At 47.0% G+C, this 20,403-nt stretch overlaps 1 protein-coding gene across 2 annotated transcripts; it reads left to right on the top strand.

Annotated features, from left to right (window-relative positions):
* Positions 1 to 8,514: 8,514 nt before the first annotated feature.
* On the top strand, positions 8,515 to 18,265 carry GPR83 (G protein-coupled receptor 83). 2 transcript variants are annotated; one of them, XM_069469057.1, is made up of 4 exons: positions 8,515 to 8,901; positions 13,125 to 13,250; positions 15,611 to 15,744; positions 17,638 to 18,265. In XM_069469057.1, the coding sequence occupies exons 1-4, from the start codon at positions 8,515 to 8,517 to the stop codon at positions 18,263 to 18,265; spliced, it is 1,275 nt and encodes a 424-aa protein (XP_069325158.1). The 2 variants fall into 2 exon arrangements, with proteins under 2 accessions (XP_069325158.1, XP_069325159.1); XM_069469058.1 differs by lacking the exon at positions 13,125 to 13,250.
* Positions 18,266 to 20,403: the final 2,138 nt, after the last annotated feature.

The raw sequence follows: 20,403 nt of genomic DNA on the forward strand, positions 1-20,403 counted from the left end.
GTGTGAGGAAAATGGACCATACCATATATACTATACCTAGAAGTTTAATTGCTAAATAAAAATTCTTAACAGCAAGTGCCTTCTGGCAAGCCCGTGGACTCCCAGCCTGGGTTCATCCTGGGCTCACCTCTACCACACACAGCCTTTTATTACACGATGCCATAACTCTTGACATTGCCTTTCCCATTAGACTGTTTCCTTAAGGGCAAGAGCAACTCCTCCCCCCCCACCACACACACTTTTTTTCTTTTCCAACAACTCCAGTTGCTTTTAATCTTTTCCTTTTTTAAACCAAGCCTAGCATGATACCTGACACAAGAGTAGGCTCTTACTAAATACTTAATGCACGAATATGAGAAGACATGAATAGATTTCATTAAAAAAATTCCAGAGCGCTCACAGAAATAGAGCAGAGTTATTAATTTCACCATCACTCCTTAACAATGGAAATACCTCTCATAAACACAAATGGCTGTGTTCTGCAGTAGAGTTATAGAGTCTAAATTGCAGAGCCAACAGTCCGATTTCCTCTGCCAGAGACCTTACATGTAACCAAAATTGCCACCTGGGTCAGATTGGCTCAGTTGGCTGGTCAGATCAGTGGCCCATCTCTTACAGTGACAATAATAAGGAACCTGTTATAGGTAAAGATTGACTGTTCTCCTCTGTCAACTACTGGCTTTTTTTTTTTTTTTCTGAGTATAAATGGTATTTGTGAAAAAATTGAAAATATAAAAGAACATGAAAAAAGTCACAATCTTATTAACATTTTAGTTTGCTTCTTTTAATTCTTTTTATATAGTTAAAATGAACTGTTATCCATTTCATGTCCTGCTTGTATTATTCTGAGAGCATTTCCTATGTTACTAAATTTTTCTCAAAAATATCCATTTTAATGGCTTCATAATATTTTGTCCTCTTGGAATACCATAGTATGTTTTTCACTAAAGTAATACATGGCGAAATCTTTTTTATGTAAGTATTTTTAGACTTTTTATATGGAGATATGGTATAATAAAGATACATGTATCCATCACCCAGCTTCAATCTATTTAAAATAACCTGGTCCAGATTATTTTGAAGCAAAGGCCAGACATTGTATCATTTAATTTTTATGTATGTATTATATACAGCAAGGACTTTTTAAAAATCAAATATCCTGTCAGTTATACATACATTAATCTTTGTCCACATTTCTGACTACCTCCTTAGGCTAGGATACAGTCCAAAGAATGGGAGATTTCAGATAAGGAGACAAAAATGTTTTGAGAATATGACAATTTTGCCAGATTTCTTTGCAGAAAGGATATATCCGTTTATACTCCCACCAGCAACATGATAGCACCTCTTTCAATGCACCCTAACCAACACCTAGTCATTTTATTTGATTTTGTGAAATGCATTGTAAAAGGTTTCTTCCATTGATTCTTGGTTTTAACAATCTTCTTCATCCAGAAGTAATGATAAGATTGTTGGTCAGTCAGACTTGGGCTTCAATCCTTATTGCTGTGTGATTTATGCAAATCAGTTTCTGAATATCTGCTTCCTCATTCAGTGGATAAAAATATGTACCTTATAGAGTTTTGTGGTGATTAGATGCAATGATGTTTATAAAGTGATTAGCATAGTCCTGGCACATAAAACCTCCCTTGGTTCCATTGCCAGCAAGCTAAAATTGCAACTGTAATTGCTAGAATTTGTCTTTATCATAGCATGAACTTTGAAATAGAAGTCAGTGTAAAATTAATATGAAAAAAGACAACATTTTCTGGCGCTCAAAATTAATAGCCTCAAATTGATAATTAAAAAAAAATCTTACTAAAGCATTTTCCAAAGAGTGTAAGGTCAATGATAGCTATTGCTTATATACTTTAAAAATTAGTTGCAGATGTGGTGATGTTTTCTAGAAATAGTGTTGATAAAATTTTTACTTGGTATTGTTGCTATTTAAAAAACCCCACTTTCATCATCACTTTCCCTCTATAAAATACAGTATTGGCCGGGCGTGGTGGCTCACGCCTGTAATCCTAGCACTCTGGGAGGCCGAGGTGGGCGGATCGTTTGAGCTCAGGAGTTCGAGACCAGCCTGAGCAAGAGCGAGACCCCATCTCTACTAAAAATAGAAAGAAATTATATGGACAGCTAAAAATATATATAGAAAAAATTAGCCGGGCATGGTGGTGCATGCCTGTAGTCCCAGCTATTCGGGAGGCTGAGACAGGAGGATTGCTTGAGCTCAGGAGTTTGAGGTTGCTGTGAGCCAGGCTAACGCCACGGCACTCACTCTAGCCTGGGCAACAGAGTGAGACTCTGTCTCAAAAAAAAATAAATAAATAAAAAAATAAAATAAAATACAGTATTAATTAAATGGCTTAAATATCGGGATTAGTTATCCTTTTTTACATTTTGAGAATCTGGTTTGAAACAAAGCACACAGCAGAAATAAAAAAAGTAGGGGGGGGAAGCCCAATAGCAATTAAGAGCATAGAATTAGAACTGTTACTAAGAATTGTGACTCAACCTATAGAATTACAGAAGATCTCCTTGAAACAATTTCATGGCTGTACCTATTAGAGGAACTGTAATCTTCTTCCTTTTGCCCCCTCCTAGATCTAATGAAGAAATTCTCGTTTTAAGTGGTTAACCAGCAACAGAACCAGAAAATGGTTATTTTCACAGAATGTAGGTTTTACATTGTGTCTAGAAGATGGATGTTTATGCAATTTTAAATGATATGTCTCAGGAACTTACTAGACAGATAAAGGGCTATTCAATGAAATGAAGATTTGCACCCCAAGTTGTGTGATTCCAAAGTCGGCATGTCTACCACAATACTGCCCATTTTCCCTGGCTGGGTACTATTCTAGGCTGTCGGTGATCACCTTAGGAATTAGGTGATTTCTGGCCTGGAAGAGCTGACAGTTTCATGGGAAAGACGTGCAGCAAATAGACTACAACAAGGGAGATACAGCATCCAAGAATGAACCACATATCATAGGGGCACTTTTGAAAGAGTAGACTTGGAGACACCGACTCTACTTGTTCTGGAGTTGTGGCAGTCAGGGGAAGGGGGTCAAAGTCTCCAGAGAGGGGACATTTGAGCTGGATCTTGAAGAATTGTTAGGCGTTTTTCTGGCCCTAGGGTGGCAGAGATGATTCTAGGCAGAGAAACAGTATCTTCAAATACTTGGTGTCATGAAATTGGTGAGCTGAGAGATGGTCCCAAGATTCTAACTGTGGTAGACAAGTTAACAGGAACAAGAGCAAGTCTAAGAAAGGGAAGAGCGGGATATGATGAGTTGATTTGGAGCTGGTTGAATTTTAAGTGTGTGGGGATATTCCAGATGAAAATACTCGTTCAACAGTGAATATATAATATAGGTCTGGAGCTTTCAACAGAGATAGTAAGTAGAGATACAGATCTTGGAGTCATTGGTGAGCCATGGCTGGTTAAACTACTGGAGGTGGCTAAGATCACCCAGAGGGACATTTAAGTCAAGAGGAGCAGATAATGGAGCCAGTACCCTGGAGCCTCGCACTTTACCTAGCAATCGTATGGCACAACTAATGCTACCATTCATATTATGGGTTAAATGGGTTGTTATGAGTTGGCTCAAGCCCCTAGCCACCATCGTAAAACTTTCTAGGTCAAAGTGCAGAATAAATTCAAGCAATTTAATTTGGGGCCACAAACTGTAAGTTGGAGTTTGGTTATACTTCTTTTTACTTATCCTAAATATACCTTTTTATTCTATGACTCCAGTGTACCGGAACTTGGAGAGCAGTTCCTAGCTTAGCCTGCTCACACACTTTGTGTTTTTATTGTATTTGAACATATCTTCAGCCGTACTTGATACTTCAGGCCTACTTGGTTCGTTTGTAATTCAAGTTTGATAACATCCAACTCGTGCAATTAAAACAAACTTTGAGCGACTATCGTGTGCCTGACACTGTGCCAATTATTCTTTCTTCCCTTCTGCCCCCGTGATTAGTACCAGAAGGGACTTGTGAGTGTGGTGAGTGTTTAACTCAGTAGGGCCTTTGTCGGAAACAAGATTGATGTTAAAGGAGCATCGTTTGCGGTGTCAGGAATATTGATGTGGTGGGGTTCTCACATCCTCTTTCCAAGTCCTCTGTGTGATATTATTGCAGTAGTCTCCCCTTATCTGTGGTTTCCCTTCCCACAGTTTCTCTTATCTGCGGTCAACCGCAATTCAAAAATAGTAAATGGAAAATTCCAGAAATAAACAATTCATAAGTTTTAAAGTGTGCACCGAATAGCATCGTGAAATCTCACGCCAGCCTGTTCCACCGGCCTGGCATGCGAATCATCATTTTGTCCAGCATATCCATGCTGTAGACACTAAGCGCCCATTAGTCACTCAGTAGCAGATCGACTGTCGCAGTATTGCAGTGCTTTTGTTCAAGTCACCTACCTTTACTGTACTTAATAATGGGCTCAAAGTGGTGATGGTGGCTATTCAGATGAGCCAATGAGAAGCCGTAAAGTGCTTCCTTTAAATGAAAATGTGAAAGTTCTCTACTTAATATGGAAAGCAAAAAAAAAAATATGCTGAGGTTGCTAAGATCTGAGGTAAGAATGAATTTTCTATCTGTGAAATCGTAAAGAAGGGAAAAGAAATTCACCCGTAGCATACATAGGGTTTGGTACTATGCGCAATTTCAAGCATTCATGGGGGGGGGGGGGGTGGTCCTTGGAATGTATCCCCTGTGGATAAGGAGGGACTACTGTTTTCTATAATTCTTTGTCTTGTTGTTATTAAAGTACTTTTGAAATGGTTTACTATTGTTTTTTTGTTTGTTTCAAGTCCATTTGAGAGAGTTAAACACTGAACTCTTTGCTCTTTGGTATGTTTCATACATTTGACTATCATTAGAGATGTCGAAATATAATTACTATTTGGCACATATTGACTACACACAGTGTCCTTGGTTCTATTCAGAATGTACAAAAGAAAGAGCTGGTTCATGCTGTAAGAGCTACTTGTGTCTTCCCATAACTCCTTAGCAAGAGCAATGGTAATTTACAAGACCAATGAAGCTTCAGAGGAAAGAACTTCTTTTAATAACTTAGCCTGAGTGTGGGGTAAGGTGAGGGGATGTTCTAACAAGTCATTAAAGACTGGGTTGTTCCAGAAGTTCCAGGTAAGTTGGGCAGTGGTGCTCGGTTGGCTCAGTGGGCTCGGGAGGCCCAGGCCTGGCCAAGTAGAGAGCCAAATGCCTGGGAACGAGGACGAGGAAGTGACTCTAGACTTAATACCTCGCCTTGGATTTTGTCAGGACCCCTACTCCTTCAGACCACAGCAGTTCAACTCCCAACTGCCGGCACCGGCATTTATTTGCCTGAGCGGGGCCTTCTTTTGCCTCTGGAGCCCCGTTTGGCTGCCTACTTGGCAGGCCTGAAGCTCAGGAGAATTAACACGCCCTGAGAAGAAGCCTTCAACCAATGATTGGCAGGAGTCGGTGTATAGATACCCCAGCTCCGTCGTCCACTGGTTTGGCTGGCTCATGTGTATGCTTCACAATGGTCTTTCCAGCAGCATGAAGTCCCAGTAGCCACAGTGGTAGGGGGGCTTGACAGCACTCTTCAGTGGCTGCCTTCCCTTTCTCGTCTCACTTCTCCACTTTCCCTATCAGAGTTTGCCTTCATTTCCCAAATAAACCCTTGCACTGGAATCTCTGTCTCAGGATATGCTTCTGGGGAAAGCTAAAAACTAAAACACCTCCCCTCCTGTTTCAGAGAGAAGGTTTCAGCCACCTGGCATGGATGCCCTGACACCTACAAAGTGGGCATGATGAGCAAGGACCAAAGCAAAGGCATTAGTTAGATGGCCTAAGAAGACAGTGCTTGGAAGGATACTGCCTAGCTATGGCTTATTTCTCTGTGCCTGAAACTCACAAGTCCCCTTCTGCCCATACACTCTTTCTCAACACTGGAAACAATTTGATTGACTGGGATTCTGTTTTCTAAAGTACCATCATATCCAGCCTTGCCTCCCTGAGATGATGCCAAGCTGTCTTGATGGCAAATCAAGTCGGCCCAAGCTCCTGAGTTAGTTTACAGGCAGGCTCTTCGTTTATATCCTGTAGCTAAATATCTATTATTTCATCTGCCTGGCACCCTGTCCCTTCTCCTGGTATCAGTTACATAATCCCCCATTTCAGCCACTTAATCCTGTGGGCACTGCCAAGTCAATCAGCAGAACTGAGGGACATCTTGCCATCCTTTCCCCAGATATGGTTGCTTGAAGAGTGAATGTGGAGTGAAAAACTGGAGACAAGAGAACTTGCTGATAAAATAATGGAGAAAGAAGGCAAAAAGCTCTTGGAGGGGTTGAGGTCAACAGAGAATTTTGTGCTTTTTGTTTGATTTCAATGCAGCTGAAAACTTAGCAATCATCCTTGATTCCTTCTTCCAGTCTTCATCAACCTTGTTCCTCCTCCTGCCAGCACCTTGACTCAGGTCTCACCTCCACTCCTGGGTCACTTGAGCAGCCTTCAAACCTCCTGCCTCAAGCTACAGGCCCTGTGTTCTCCACTCAGATGCTAGCATGTTCTTTCTAAAATGCAAACCTGATCATGTCAGTCTCTACCCAAAGCCCTTCCATGAATTCCCATTTCCCTCAGGAAATCATTCAAATCCTTGGCGTGACCTATGAGGCCCTGTTGTTCAGGGCCCTGCCTGCCTCTCTGGCCTCTCCCTCCACTTCTCTCCTTGAGTAACACACCCAAGCTGCTCCACACTCCTGCAGTTGTTGAAGGTGCCATACTCACCTCCATATCTGTGAATGTACTAGGACTCCATCCTTACGGAGTACTCCCTCTTCTTCCCTCCGCCGCCTCCTCCATGACCTGTCCCTGCTGGTCCTTTAGGACTGAGTTGAAATGTCACCTAGTCAAGAAGACTTTTCTGAGTCTTTCCAATCTGGATAAGTGCACCTCGTATTTTACTATGGTGACACTTATAAAACCACTTTCTAATTGTTTATCAATAGGCGAGCTTGACCTGTGTCCCTGGAGTTCAAGAGGGCACAGAAGCTGATGCCTAACGTTCCTGGAAAAGTTTTCAACTGGGAGGTGACAGGAGCTTCCCCTCACGCCCCAGTAAAAAAGAGGACTTTGGTAGGCGGGGTGTGGCCTCCAGGGTTTGGGTGAGACAAAGGTGCAGGCTCTGCCCTGGGCCAAGTGTCAGAAGATACCTGGGCTTCAGTCATGGTTTGGGTGCCAACACAAGGGACACTACTTTGCCCTACGGGATGACGCGATAGAGTCTACATGGGGTTTACCATTAGAATGGGAGTGAGGGGGTGCTTGCAAGTAGTCAACCAATTATTGCATCTCTTGCACCAGAGAGCAATGCAGTGGGAGATTTGTACAGGGGTCTCTGAAAACCCCATATTTAGGAAAAGAAAAGCTTTTAACCAAGGCCAAAGAAGTTAAATAGCTTTCCCAAGATTTCACAGCTAGGAAGTGACAATGCTGGAATTAGACCCTGATTCCAGGGCCCATGGTCTAACTGCAGGATCAGGCAGATGAGTGGCAGAGGAGGGGTGGCTGGGGGAGTTTTCACAGTGTGGGTGAAAACAGGCGACCAAAGTTTCCTGGGCAAGTAGTTGGGGAAGGAAAAACAGCGTGGGTCATAATATCCCTTAAAGATACAGCTTCACAAACTTCCTTGGCCATATAGCTAAGCTCCTATTTCCTTTGTTTTTTGATCCTGTCAGAACTGCTCTGAAGAATTTCGTTGGAAGAGAAAGCTCCCCACATTGCGTTCCTGAATGCTGTTAAAGAAATAGTAAGCCTTTAATAAGCCCGCCAGCACGTCGGAAATCTGGGTACCCCGGGGGCTTGGTGAACCCCTAACGTCTCTATTTCACTGTTTGCCTTGTTCCCGGAACAGCCGGGACTCAGTGATCCACCTCGATATTGAAACTGTGCCAAGGCTAGAGCTCAGATGGAAACAAATGGAATTTATCCGTGTCACTGAACAAGGAGACCCAGGCAGACCCAGTCTTGGCAGTATGACCCCACATAGTCCCAACTCGCCCCCGTGGGCATCTTCCACCTGCCTGCCTGCTTCCTTCACAAGAGCCTAAGCAGAGAAAGCGAACGTGTTCGCGCGTTGGAGGAGCCCTGGAAGCCCCGCCGGAGGAGTTCAGGCTGGAGCGGGAGCCGGCTGGGCGTGGGGGCAGCAGCCGCGCCGCCAGGCACTGCAGGGGGAGCTGGAGCGCGTCACCGTCGCCGCGCTGTCCAATGGGCAGAGGCGCTCGCTAGCAGCCTGGTGGGAGCAGAGATATAAAAGTGCTCAAACAAACGCGGAGCGAGTGCGCCGATCGAGGGCTGGTGGCTGCGCGCCGCGCTCGGCGGGTCTGGGGCTCCGTGCCACCCGGGACGGCCGGGGCGCGCTCCGCTCCCTGCGCCCGCCCGCCCGCACCAGCCGGCGGTGGGGACGTCCGCACCGCGCGCTCCCGGCGGAGCGGCGGCTCCTGCAAAATGGTCCCTCACTTCTTGCTGCTCTGCCTCCTGCACTTGGCCCGAGCCACCGAGCGCCCCGAGGGCCGGGCGGACGAGCAGAGGCTGGAGGCGGCCCTGGCCGTGCCCAACGCCTCGCACTTCTTCTCCTGGAACAACTACAGCTTCTCCGACTGGCAGAACTTTGTGGGCAGGAGGCGCTACGGGGCCGAGTCCCAGAACCCCACGGTGAAAGCCCTGCTCATCGTGGCTTACTCCTTCATCATCATCTTCTCGCTCTTCGGCAACGTCCTGGTCTGTCATGTCATCTTCAAGAACCAGCGAATGCACTCGGCCACCAGCCTCTTCATCGTCAACCTGGCGGTCGCCGACATAATGATCACACTGCTCAACACTCCCTTCACCCTGGTAAGGTTGGCAGCCTCCCCCCGCCCCTCCTGCCTCAGTCTCCCTCTCATCGCTCAATCCCCTCTGTCACTCTCCGTCTCTCTCCCTGAGTCCCCCCTTCTCTCTCCTCTCTCCGCACTTCTCTTCCTCCTCCTCATTCTCTGTCTCCTCTGCCTCTGTCTTCCTCCCGCCTTTGTCTCTTTTTTCTCTTGCTTTCTCATCTCCAGTTTCTCATCTCCCAACTCTCTCCTGTTTTTCTTAATCTTTCTGTCAGTCTCCGGTCTCTCTCTGAAGTCTTTCTATCTTTCTTCTTTGTCTCTATTTCTTTTTCTGTCCTTGTGTTTCTCTATTTGTCTGCCTCTATCTCCTCACCTCTCATCTCTTTTTCTTCTTGTCAGTGCCTCTGTGGTTTTGTTTTTCTGTCATCCGCCCTCCCTGCTTTCTCTCTCCTCACCTGTAAGCCAGAGCTTCTGCAGCCGATGGCATTGGGTCAATGATTTGAGAGTCTGCAGCCGGCTGTAAATAAATGCCCATTTCCTGTTTAATTTCAGCAGGCATGGGTTTGCTTGATAATTGAGCAGTAAATCGAAGTCCCTGAAATGTCAGCACAGATTATTAGGTCACCTCCCCACCCTCTGAAGTGCAACCTATTAAATGCCCACCTCCTAACCACCGGATGCTGCTTTGTGCTACAACTGAAATACCAAACAATCGCTGTTAATGGAAGCTTAAGTGCATTTCCCTGACGGCTTATTTAAAGTGCATTTCCCTTCTGTGGTTTGACAGTGAGGCTGTGGGTGAGGTCTGTGTTGGGGAATGAATGAGGATGAGGTGGACTTGGCCCCCAGATCCGGGGCAGGCCGGGGGGCATTTGCAAATGCGTGGTTAACTGGTTTCCTTCTCAAGCTCTGGCCACTAGGCATTCATGGTCATTTCTCTCCATCTGGGACCCGAGAGTGTGGCTCTCATGCATGATTTGGAAGTGAGGGTGATGACTGAGCAATCGTAATGGCAGTTATACTGCATGTTTCTGTAGGGTGTTATATTTTTCAATTTATGGAATAACTACTATTTTTTGAGTTATTACCAAAGCAGTTTCTGTTTCTCTCTCTCCGTCTCTGTATCTCTCTCTCTCTCACACACACACACATACATACACACAAAACCAGAAATAATGCACAAGCAAAAACAAGAGGATGAACCCTCATAAGTCCAACAACTGGTGTGAACATCCTTCCAAGCCTTACATTTAAAAAGTATTCTCACCTTCTCTCTCTTGTCCACGCTTATGAGAGCTCTACTCACATTTTGCAGATGAGGAAACTAAGGCACAGAGAGGTTCGATCCCTCGTCCAAGGCCACCTGGCTAGTAATTGGCAGAGCCAGGATGAGAATTACATCCCCTAACTCCAACCCAGAGGTCTTTCCACTGGGAGTGGAGGGGACTCTTGCAGCATGTTTAACTCCTACTGCTCCAAATCATGGACTTTTCCTTCTCTCCTTCCAGCCTCTGTCTAACCTATTGATGGTCACTCAGGGTCCCCTCGGCCCTAGCCAAAACCAGGGGGCTTTCACATATTCCCCCTCCTCCCTGGCTGTCTTGAAGCACCAGGCAGAAGCCTCTCTGGCTCCCCTTGGCTCCTCCCTTGGTTTCTGACCCGAGAACCTGCAATGGTGGGTTGAGCTGGGCCACCCAGTTGGGTACCGGAAGGCCACAGAGCATGGTCTTAGTGCTGCTTCCCAGAGCCAGGATGCAAGGCTGGATGTGCAGCCGACACGGGAAGAGGTGGGGAGGCCCCAGACCTCAGGCCAGCTAGGAGCCAAAGGATCTTCTGTGAGAGAGAGGATATCAAGGTCCTGAGAACCCAGCTCCCCTTCATCCCCTTCGGGATGAGGCAAAGCAACTTGGTCTTGAACCTGACCCATGGAATTGCCCCAATCCAAACTCCTATTAGAGCTTACAAGGTGTTGTCAAGTAGGGGGAGGGAAAAAGATGGGGGAGTGTCTCCCAACTGGGCAAGGTATTCTACATTCGGCTGGTTGGTGACAGACTCCCTTCCTCCCTGTTTCCCTTCCAATCCACTTCACACACTACAGTTAGCATGAAGCCCAGCTTTAATCATCGAGAGAAAAGTACGCAATTGCCTATAATTCCTATGACAAAAACATACCCACAATGTGGTGGAGCCTGGAAGAGGAAGCCTTTCACTCTGACCTCCAGAGTCCCATGAGAGGGTCAAAGGAGACTGTACAAAGAATATGACATTCCAATGGGACCTGGTTGAGTAGGAATTTCCCAGGTTGAGATGAATGGTTAGTGCAGACAGAGGGACCAGGGAGAACAAAGGCAAGGGGCATCAAAGTTCATGGTGTGTTGAGGGAACTTTGAGTAGCTCAGTGTAGCTGGGGCAACACAGCAGGGATGAGATGCCCAGTGGAGGAGCAGGCAGGGGAGAGAAAAGGGGAGTGGGCCAGAAAGGATGCTGGGCCAGGTTGAGGAGGCCCTGGACACTCTTAGTGCATGTGGCTCTGTCCTGTGAGCCGTGATGTTTCTAAGCAGGAGGGTGATAATCTGATTTGGGTTAAGAAAAATGCTGTCAGCGGTGTGAAGGCTGAATTACAAGGGAACAAACCCAGAGAGCAAGGAAGGCTGTTAGGAGGCTGTAACAGCCCAGGTGAGAGATGATGGGGACCCCACAAGGGCTGTGGTCTTAGGGACTGAAGAAGAGGAAATGAATTTGAAAACCATCCAGAGGCAGAACTGGTTAGACTTGGTAATTCACTGAATGGTGGGGGGTGAGAAGTAGGAGTAGCTGAAGATTTCTAGCTCTTTAATGTTACAGGACTACTCAAAAGTCTCCCTGCCTAGCCAAAAGAGAGTAAAGTCCCTGGGGTCTGCTGTCTCAGTTTGAAGACCTGGCTAGACTCGTCGTGACTCTCGTCCACACACTGGAGCCAAATCAATCCACTCCTTAGTCCCCAACCAGGTCCTGGGATTTCTGATCCAGTGTCCATATCTTTTTCTCATCTCCACACGTGCACATCCTTCCTCACTTCCAACGTCCCATATGTTGTGATAATGGCAGTTTACAGTGTTAAGTACTTGCCATGTACTAGGCACTGTTGTACCTACTTTACATGTGTTGTCTATCTTATTTGGTTTTCATAACAAACATGTGAAAAGGTTAGTCCCATTTTACAGATGAGGAAAGTGAGGCTCAGAGCTGTCCAAGGTGACAGCTATCAGTGGCAACAACTGTGCTGTCAATCACTACACTATACTCTTTCCATTGGGCTGACTTGCCCTATTTCTATCTCAATCATCCCTCTGCCTCTGCCCACTCCCATCCCTACCTGGTCGCCCCTTCACCCTTCGTCTGGCACTTTCTGTCTTGCATTCAAGTTATCTGAGTCCTCTTCTGCCCAGACTGAATGCTCCTTAATCAGAATGGGTGCTCAGTCTCTCTCGGTCATGGGACATTGCTCAGAGGAGCTGCTCAAGTACTAATTGAACAAGCAAATAGCCCTGGATGAAGTGGGATGAGGTCTACACCTGCTCCCAGGGCCCTGCGCTGTTCTGGGAGCTTGTCATCTCTCCCTGCCACACCTCTCCAGGCCCCTGGCTCTCCTTCCCAGATGATGAGTTGCAAGGCCAGTTTAGCTCAGATGTGCTAGCACAGCCCACACGCTTTTCAGATGTGTCTCCTCCACTAGACTGAACTTGTATCGGCCAAGAATGAATTTTATTATTACATGTAAAAATAGGTATTATTTCTTTCTAATAATAGCTTTCTAACAATCTTCCAGACACTGTGTTCCACCCTTTATACACTTAAAACAAATTTTATCCTTAAACTAAGTCTATAAGGTAGAGATTTTGAAGCACCCCCCCCTTTTTATGTAAATGAGAAAACAGATTCAGAGAGGTCACATATCTTGCCCAAGGCTGCACAGTAAGAAACTATTAGAGGTGGGAAGTCCAGCCCCACAGCACACATCCTTCCCAAGCTTTCCTGGTACCTAACGGGGCCTGGCCCAGAAGCATGATCAAGGTTTGTTTGAATTGAATGAATGAGGATGAATTTTGCTGGAGAAAATCATGTTTGCCCCACAATTCAGCATTGTAGATGGAAAGAAGGAAGGCGCTGGGAGAGGCCTCCCAAAGGGTGTGCTCCTCAGAGACCTCTGGTCGGTGAGTGTCACAGTCAAGCCCTGTCTCCTGACCTCTGTGGGCTCCTCTCCAGGTCCGCTTTGTGAACAGCACGTGGGTGTTTGGGAAGGGCATGTGCCACGTCAGCCGCTTTGCCCAGTACTGCTCCCTGCACGTCTCAGCACTGACGCTGACGGCCATTGCGGTGGACCGCCACCAGGTGAGCACATCTGCCCCCAACGCTCTGTCCTCCCCTCTCTGCTTTGCTTTCCAGGGCATTGTAGGGGCTCTCCAGACAGTGTTTTAGCCCAGTTTTCAATAAGTGTGTTTGTCTTCTTATTGATGAATATGAGCACATAGCTTAGGGATTTAAACCATTTGTCTCAATTGTTACAGAAAGTTATTCCCAGTTCGTTGTTGCAATGAAGACTCATTTTCTGTCTCAGAAATTAATAAGCTTGCTTGTGGGGGTAGAAAAATAAACCTGGAAAATTACAGCTGAAAAGAGAGTGGCAAATAATTGCAGATCAGAGACAAAGCTTCTGAGTGGCAGATAGATGTTCACTGGCCCCGGCTGGTGAGGAGGAAAACAAGCTAGGATGTCTAGGTGGCAGGACCAGGCATTGGGGTAGGGCATGGTCCCGGATCAGGAAGGCCCTGCTTGCTGCCCTGGCCGCACCGGAAGCACCTGGGCAGTTATGGTGAAGGGAACTGAACAGGACATAGAAAAGGACAGCTCTATGCCAGGCACCTCGCACCTGCTAACTCAATGAACCCGTGTCGTGTGCTTAGACCTCTGCTGAATCAAGGGATGGGGGCTTAGAAAAGTGTATACATGGCATGGCTTTCCCAAGATCACGTGCCTGTGAATGAAGCTAGGATTAGGACTGAGATCTGTCTGGCTCCAAACCCAAGCTCTGATCACTAGACCATCCTGCTCTGAGAAAACTCAAAGGAACCTATAAGGCCAGTATTGTAAGAGCCACCAGGACAAGGAGAAATAAGATGTAACAGAGTAGCACCAAGAGAGGCAACAAGGACCAAGGGATAGGAGGCTTCAAACATGCAGATTCAAAGATACAGTTCAGTATGAGGGAGAATTTTCTCATAGAGGTGTCCAATGCGGACAAACCTGTCTGGAGGTAATGAGTTTCGTGCCCTCAGCCGTATGTAAGCAAAGTCTGGAAGACAACTTGATAGCGATGTTTTACAAGAGATTCATGCATCTGATGAGGGATTAGACTAGCCAAACTTTGAGATCTCTTTATTGCTGAAATGCCATAATTTTGTAAGAACCAACTCTTTATTTGTATTGCAGATGCCTTAGTACAAAGTGTGAAAAGTTTGCATACAAATATATCCTGTCTTTTCTTAATCTTCTCCCCTAATTCAATGAGAGGGGCTTTGGATCACCTTTACCTGGCCTCTGCTTACCCCGGGTGACACAGCTAACTGAGAGGTGACATAGCTAACTGAGAGTTGACCCGTGGGCTGAGGGTGGGTGTAAGGGATGGGGCGTAAGTCTTGCTGGCCACATTGCTGTGACATGTACTCAAACATGGGGTCCTCTCCCGAAGCCCACAGAGTCCGTGAGTGGTGTTTAGGGCCTCTGCCCCAGGCTGCCACTCCCTTCAGCACTCTGAACACAGGAGTGTGAGGGGCAGACATGGCCAAGTTCAGAATGGAGATGTGCAGGTCAGCTCCTGAGGCCTTGTCACTTCTTCCCATAGAACCTTGAAAACACTGGGAGAAAACAAAATCCTCAGGACACAGGCAGAATGTCCCGGGGTGGCACCCTGAGGCAGTGGCAGCTTTCTGCCCTCTCCCCCTGACCCTGGACTCACCTACCCCAAAATGTCTTTTTAAAAAAATAATGTTTCTCATCTTAAAAGGAGGATGGTTTTAAACAACCAAATCTTTATTTAAATATTTTAGGAGAATTGATTGACATACAGTAGCAATTTCAAGAAGTGTTTCAGCCCGAAGCCCATAACATGGCTTTATTACAGGCCGTGAAAGCTGGGCCTCACTGAGGTTTTAGCAGCGGCTTTTACAAACAGTGCTGGGGGCAAACAAATAAGCGTCTATGCAGCTTCTCCTGATTAGTGATGAGAGTTTCCTCTCCGTGTCTGTCAGCTCGGGCCCTCTTGGAGCTCTTCATAACCTCAGGGGTCTAGAATCATGGGAGGACGAGCTCAGATCCTGAGGAGGTGGAAACTGACCATGGGCTTGTTCCTGTGCCGGCTTTGCTGTGGTTCCGTGCGAGCAGACCTCCTGGACCCCTCCCTGGTTCCCTCCCTGGACCCTGGTTCTGCCTGGGTATGACCAGCAGGAGACATTCGAACTGCCAGGAGTCTGAGAGCCCTGATGACCCCCTCTCTCCACCCCTGGAGGTGGGCTGCAAGGGTGGGGCATGGCTGGATCCTGGCCCAGAGCAGCTCAGGACCTCAGTAGTGAATGTGAGGGGAGCTTGGTTTTATAAAAGGGACCTGCCTTATGTGACATGTGAGCTGCATCGTCCAGATTTCTCATTTGCCTCTAACCTTCTCCAGCTAGTGAAACACCTTGCCTGTCTTCCAGGTTATTATGCATCCGTTAAAACCCCGGATCTCGATCACAAAGGGTGTCATCTACATCGCTGTCATCTGGACCATGGCCACGTTCTTTTCACTCCCACATGCTATCTGCCAGAAGTTATTCACCTTCAAGTACAGGTAAGATGAATTCGCAGAGAGCAGCCTGGAGACCCAGAGGAACGTGCGCTGCGCCTTCTCCCAAGCCAGGCAGAGACCCGGAGCTCAGCAGAGGGAAATCTGAGCCCCTAGCGAATTCACGGCGCTCAGGGCAACTAGCACCTGCCTCCCTGAGCTGTTCTTTTTGCCTCGCTCCCACCCTGTTGCCTCCCGGTGCGTGCGTGTGCTCTGCACTTTCCCTGCTTTTCTCTTCTCCACCACTTTCGAGTCCTCTTTATTCTTTCCAGTTGGTCTGCAGGACTAGGCGGCAGTTATCATCTCCTGTCACCAGGGGGCGTGCGCTCCCACAGCCCGAGATGGGACTCGCCAAGGCCTGAACAGGAGTTTAAATTCTCTCACATAAGCTACAAACAAGATGCGTATGCATGCCTGCGTCTGAGGCAGGCTTCCCTACCCCCCCCCTCCTCCCCTGAGGTTTCTTTGTCATATGCTCTCACCAAACGAGAATGTCTTTCTTTCAAACACTCCGTTTTTAGCAACTGAAAACTAGTGCATTAAAGGTGATCTCCCACTAGTTTGGGAAGAGCTGACCCTGTGTCTGATTTTGCTACCTCGGTGATCTCAGCACTTCGCTTACTGTCTTCACATGACAAGCCCTCAGCACACATTTACTGAATGAATGAATGATCTTAGAGTGATTTTTGTCATTTTATAGTTGTTTAGACGAGATTCCTTAGAAGCAGGGTCTGAGATAAAGGCAGGTACAAGCGCAAGGGGCCTATTAAGGCAGTGCTCCCAGGAGTGATGGGTAAGGGAGTGGGGATACAGGACAGGGAAGTGGGGGAGACCAAGGAAGGGAGGCAGGGGAGCTGGGCTTTTGTATTCCTCCATCTTCCAGTCATTGGTTCCAGGCCTTCCCAGAAAGACCAGAAACTCCTGGCCACTTATGGTTATTGGGGAATCTGCGGGAAGGTCTTCCGTGGCCCTAGAGTAGTCCTAGGCACCTAGAAGGTCACAGATGCCAACCGTTTCTTGCCGAGTGGGCAGGAGCTGTGGGCTGGTGCTCTAGACTGGTAAAAGGGATCTGAGAGGACCCAGGTGGTGCATGCCCTGCATCTGTTACAGTAGCCCCCCAGCCCCCCAAACACCACTTCCACACACACTCGTGTGACAAAGGCAGGGTCAAGACATACAAGCCCTGGGGTCCATATCAACTAATTCATGAAGGCTGCCTCCACGAGTGGTAGGGTGTTGGAATGAATCACACACCCAGACCCTTCAACATTCAGACTCCTCATCTGCCTTTACACATGGAGGACTTTTTATTGACTAACAAAAGCAAAGGCAGTTTTCCATTTGTGATGGCCACCAGCACATATAACAGGAGCAACAAGCCACATGGATATCCCTAAGAAAGGTGAAAAGGACCAGGGTAATTCCATGTGAAATAAATACGTGTTGTATGAGTGATCAAAGGTGCATTAGTTCAGCCTTTACCCTCATATTCTCAAGACCCATCATTTCTTTTCTTTATTCCTTAGCTCCCTTTGGAATACGTAAGGTAGTACAATGGAGAATTCTAAGATTTCCTCAAAGATGAGTCAGTTTCGGACTAGGGTACCAGGATTCATTCATTTATTCAACACATATTTATTGGGTATCTACTATGGGCTAGGACTAATACAAGATTAAGAGAGATTCAGGTGCATTTCTTACCTTTATAGAATTCCCAGTCTAGTGAGGGAAATAGAAATGTAGTCAGATAATGAGGCTACAGCGTCAAAAGTGCTGCATTAGACAGATGTACCAGGAGCCGAGAGGAGGGGGAGGCCAGTGCTCCCGGGGATGAAGCCTTTGTGCACCAATATCCCCTGTCACCTTCTCTTCTCTCTCCCCCCCTTCCTCCTGCCCCAGTGAGGACACAGTGCGCTCGCTCTGCCTGCCCGACTTCCCCGAGCCAGCTGACCTCTTCTGGAAGTACTTGGACTTGGCCACCTTCATCCTGCTTTACATCCTGCCGCTGCTCATCATTTCTGTGGCCTACGCCCGGGTGGCCAAGAAGCTGTGGCTGTGCAACACCATCGGCGATGTGACCACGGAGCAGTACCTTGCCCTGCGGCGTAAAAAGAAGAAGACCATCAAGATGCTGATGCTGGTGGTAGTCCTCTTCGCCCTCTGCTGGTTCCCCCTCAACTGCTACGTCCTCCTCCTGTCCAGCAAGGTCATCCACACCAACAATGCCCTCTACTTCGCCTTCCACTGGTTTGCCATGAGCAGCACCTGCTACAACCCCTTCATCTACTGCTGGCTGAACGAGAACTTCAGGGTCGAGCTGAAGTCATTACTGAGCATGTGCCAAAGGCCACCCAAGCCTCAGGAGGATAGGCCACCCTCCCCAGTCCCTTCCTTCAGGATGGCTTGGACAGAGAAGAGCAATGGCCAGAGGGCTCCTCCACTAGCCAATAACCTCTTGACCTCCTCCCAACTCCAGGCTGGAAAGACAGACCTGTCGTCTGTGGAACCCATTGTGGCAATGAGTTAGAGGAGACTGGGAAGAGGCAGCGGGAAGAGTCTGTCTCCAGCTGAGCCTGAGAAAGAGCCTGTCCTCTCACACAGATCTTCAAAGCGCTGGAAGTCGTAGGACTCTAGCTCCTAGGAAACCCTGCCCAGCCTCCTAGCCCCATGCATGTGAAAACTAAAAGGCAACTACCAACTAGACATGCGTTTATAAATTCCCATCTAAGAAGTTCTGTGAGGCACGGCACCCTGGATCCCCCAGCAAAAGAACCAAGGACAACTTTGGCCCAGATGGACACGGAGCCAGTCAACTGCTTCCATCTGTCAGGCAGCTGCTGCCTTACAGCCCTTCCTGCTGTTGGATGTCCCTAAAGGAAGCCTGAGTCACACTGTGGGTGCGGCTGACCCAGGTGCACAGAGCTCTGCTCCAAGCAGGTTCATTGGCCAGTGAAACATTAGCAAGCCAGAGCCGGCATGGAGGTTTCATGCCTCGCTTTCTAAAGTCATTGGACCATGATGAATAACAGGTCTTCGGTGGCCTGGTCCTATCCAGGCAAGAAAGGACAAATGTGGATTCCTTAAAGCAAAGAGAAATTATTCTTGCCACTTTGAAAAATTCAGAAAAGCACAAAGAAAAAAATTTAAAAATGACTCCCTTATCCCATCAATTTGTGATAATGTCTGTTAACATGCTGTGGATTTATTTGCAACGTTTTCCTTTGTGTGTCTGCACAGCTTTTTTTCATTCTGGTCTTCATTTTCCATTGGAATTGTAACGATCAACCAGAAACAGGGGCACAGTAGAGTATTTCTGAGACCTTCTCCCAGGAATAGTGTCCACCAGCAGAGTTGGAGAAGAGGTGAGAGACTGTCACCAAAGTGAAAACTGTGGCCACACTGAGAGAACTGGCCCTGTCTCATAGCCAGTGGTGGGAAGGGCCTGGCGGAAGTGCCTTCTCCTTAAACGGCAGCCACCGTGATTTGCCGAGGAACAAACTCAGGCGGGAGGCATGGTTCCTTCTCTCTTGCAATCACACAGACACAAGGGGTGGTGAAACATTGTTCTGTTTTCACAGAAGATGAGGGAGCAGGCTTTCCACCGTGCTGGAAATAATTGTGCTTAGACGCCTCATGCTCCCAAGCTGTCTAGACAGGCCATTTCTCTGTGTTGTCTGAATGAGTTTTCTTTCACACCAGTTTTTGAAAGAAGACTCACTGCCAATATCATCCTAGTGGTTCAGGTGTTGCGTATGGAATCCTTAAGGAATCTTGCTCCTTTGGGGCCCAGCTGGTAGAGAAATCTCATTCCAGAGACAGATTATTTTCATCACCCTCCATCTGGTCCTGTGTGACTCACTATGTCACCCAGATAATTGCTAGTATCACACTGGCTTAGGTTTCCTTCTAGCCCCAGATAGATCCTGCAAATCATGGCTGTGCAGCTGAGTAGGAAACTGAGATTTGGGGGAGAAGGAGTCCTAGATTCACTTAAGATCTTTTGGTTGGTAATTGAAACTGAACTTGGTTCCATCATCCGCTTCCCTATAATGAACCAGGGAGGTTCATTTAGGAAGATGTTTGAAATTTTTCAAGATACAAAATTTTAAAAATGTACCTACTAAATAGTGGGCAAAAAAAAGTGACTTTCATTGGACTGAGAGAGTCTTCTAAGCCCATGGAGACTCCTAAGTGGGTTTTTCAGGCCAAACGGCTTGTGTGCCTGTATTTATTGTCTCTGTGATGTCAAGAAGTAGCTAATGCTGCCAAAGAAATTCTATGAACCAGCGTGAGAACAGACAGCAGGGATACAGAAGCCTGCCCTGCTCTGGGACTCACGGGAAAGCTTCACTCCTCTCTGAGGATGTCTAGAAGTACAGATGCTCCTTGACTTACATCTTGGTAAACCTCTCCAAGTTGAAAATATTGTCAAGTCGAAATGCATTTAATACATCTAACCTACCAAACACTGTAGCTTAGCCTAACCTACTTAGATGTGCTTAGAACACTTAACATTAGCCTACAGTGGGGCAAAAGTCCTCTGCCACAATCCTATTTTATAACAAAGTGTTGACTGTCTCATGTAATTTATTGAATACTGTACTGAAAGTGAAAAACTGAATGGTTGTGTGGGTTCTGGAAGTACAGTTTTTACCAAATGCCTAT

This window comes from Eulemur rufifrons, chromosome 6 (assembly GCF_041146395.1).
Source record: "Eulemur rufifrons isolate Redbay chromosome 6, OSU_ERuf_1, whole genome shotgun sequence".
Taxonomy (NCBI): Eukaryota; Metazoa; Chordata; class Mammalia; order Primates; family Lemuridae; genus Eulemur; species Eulemur rufifrons.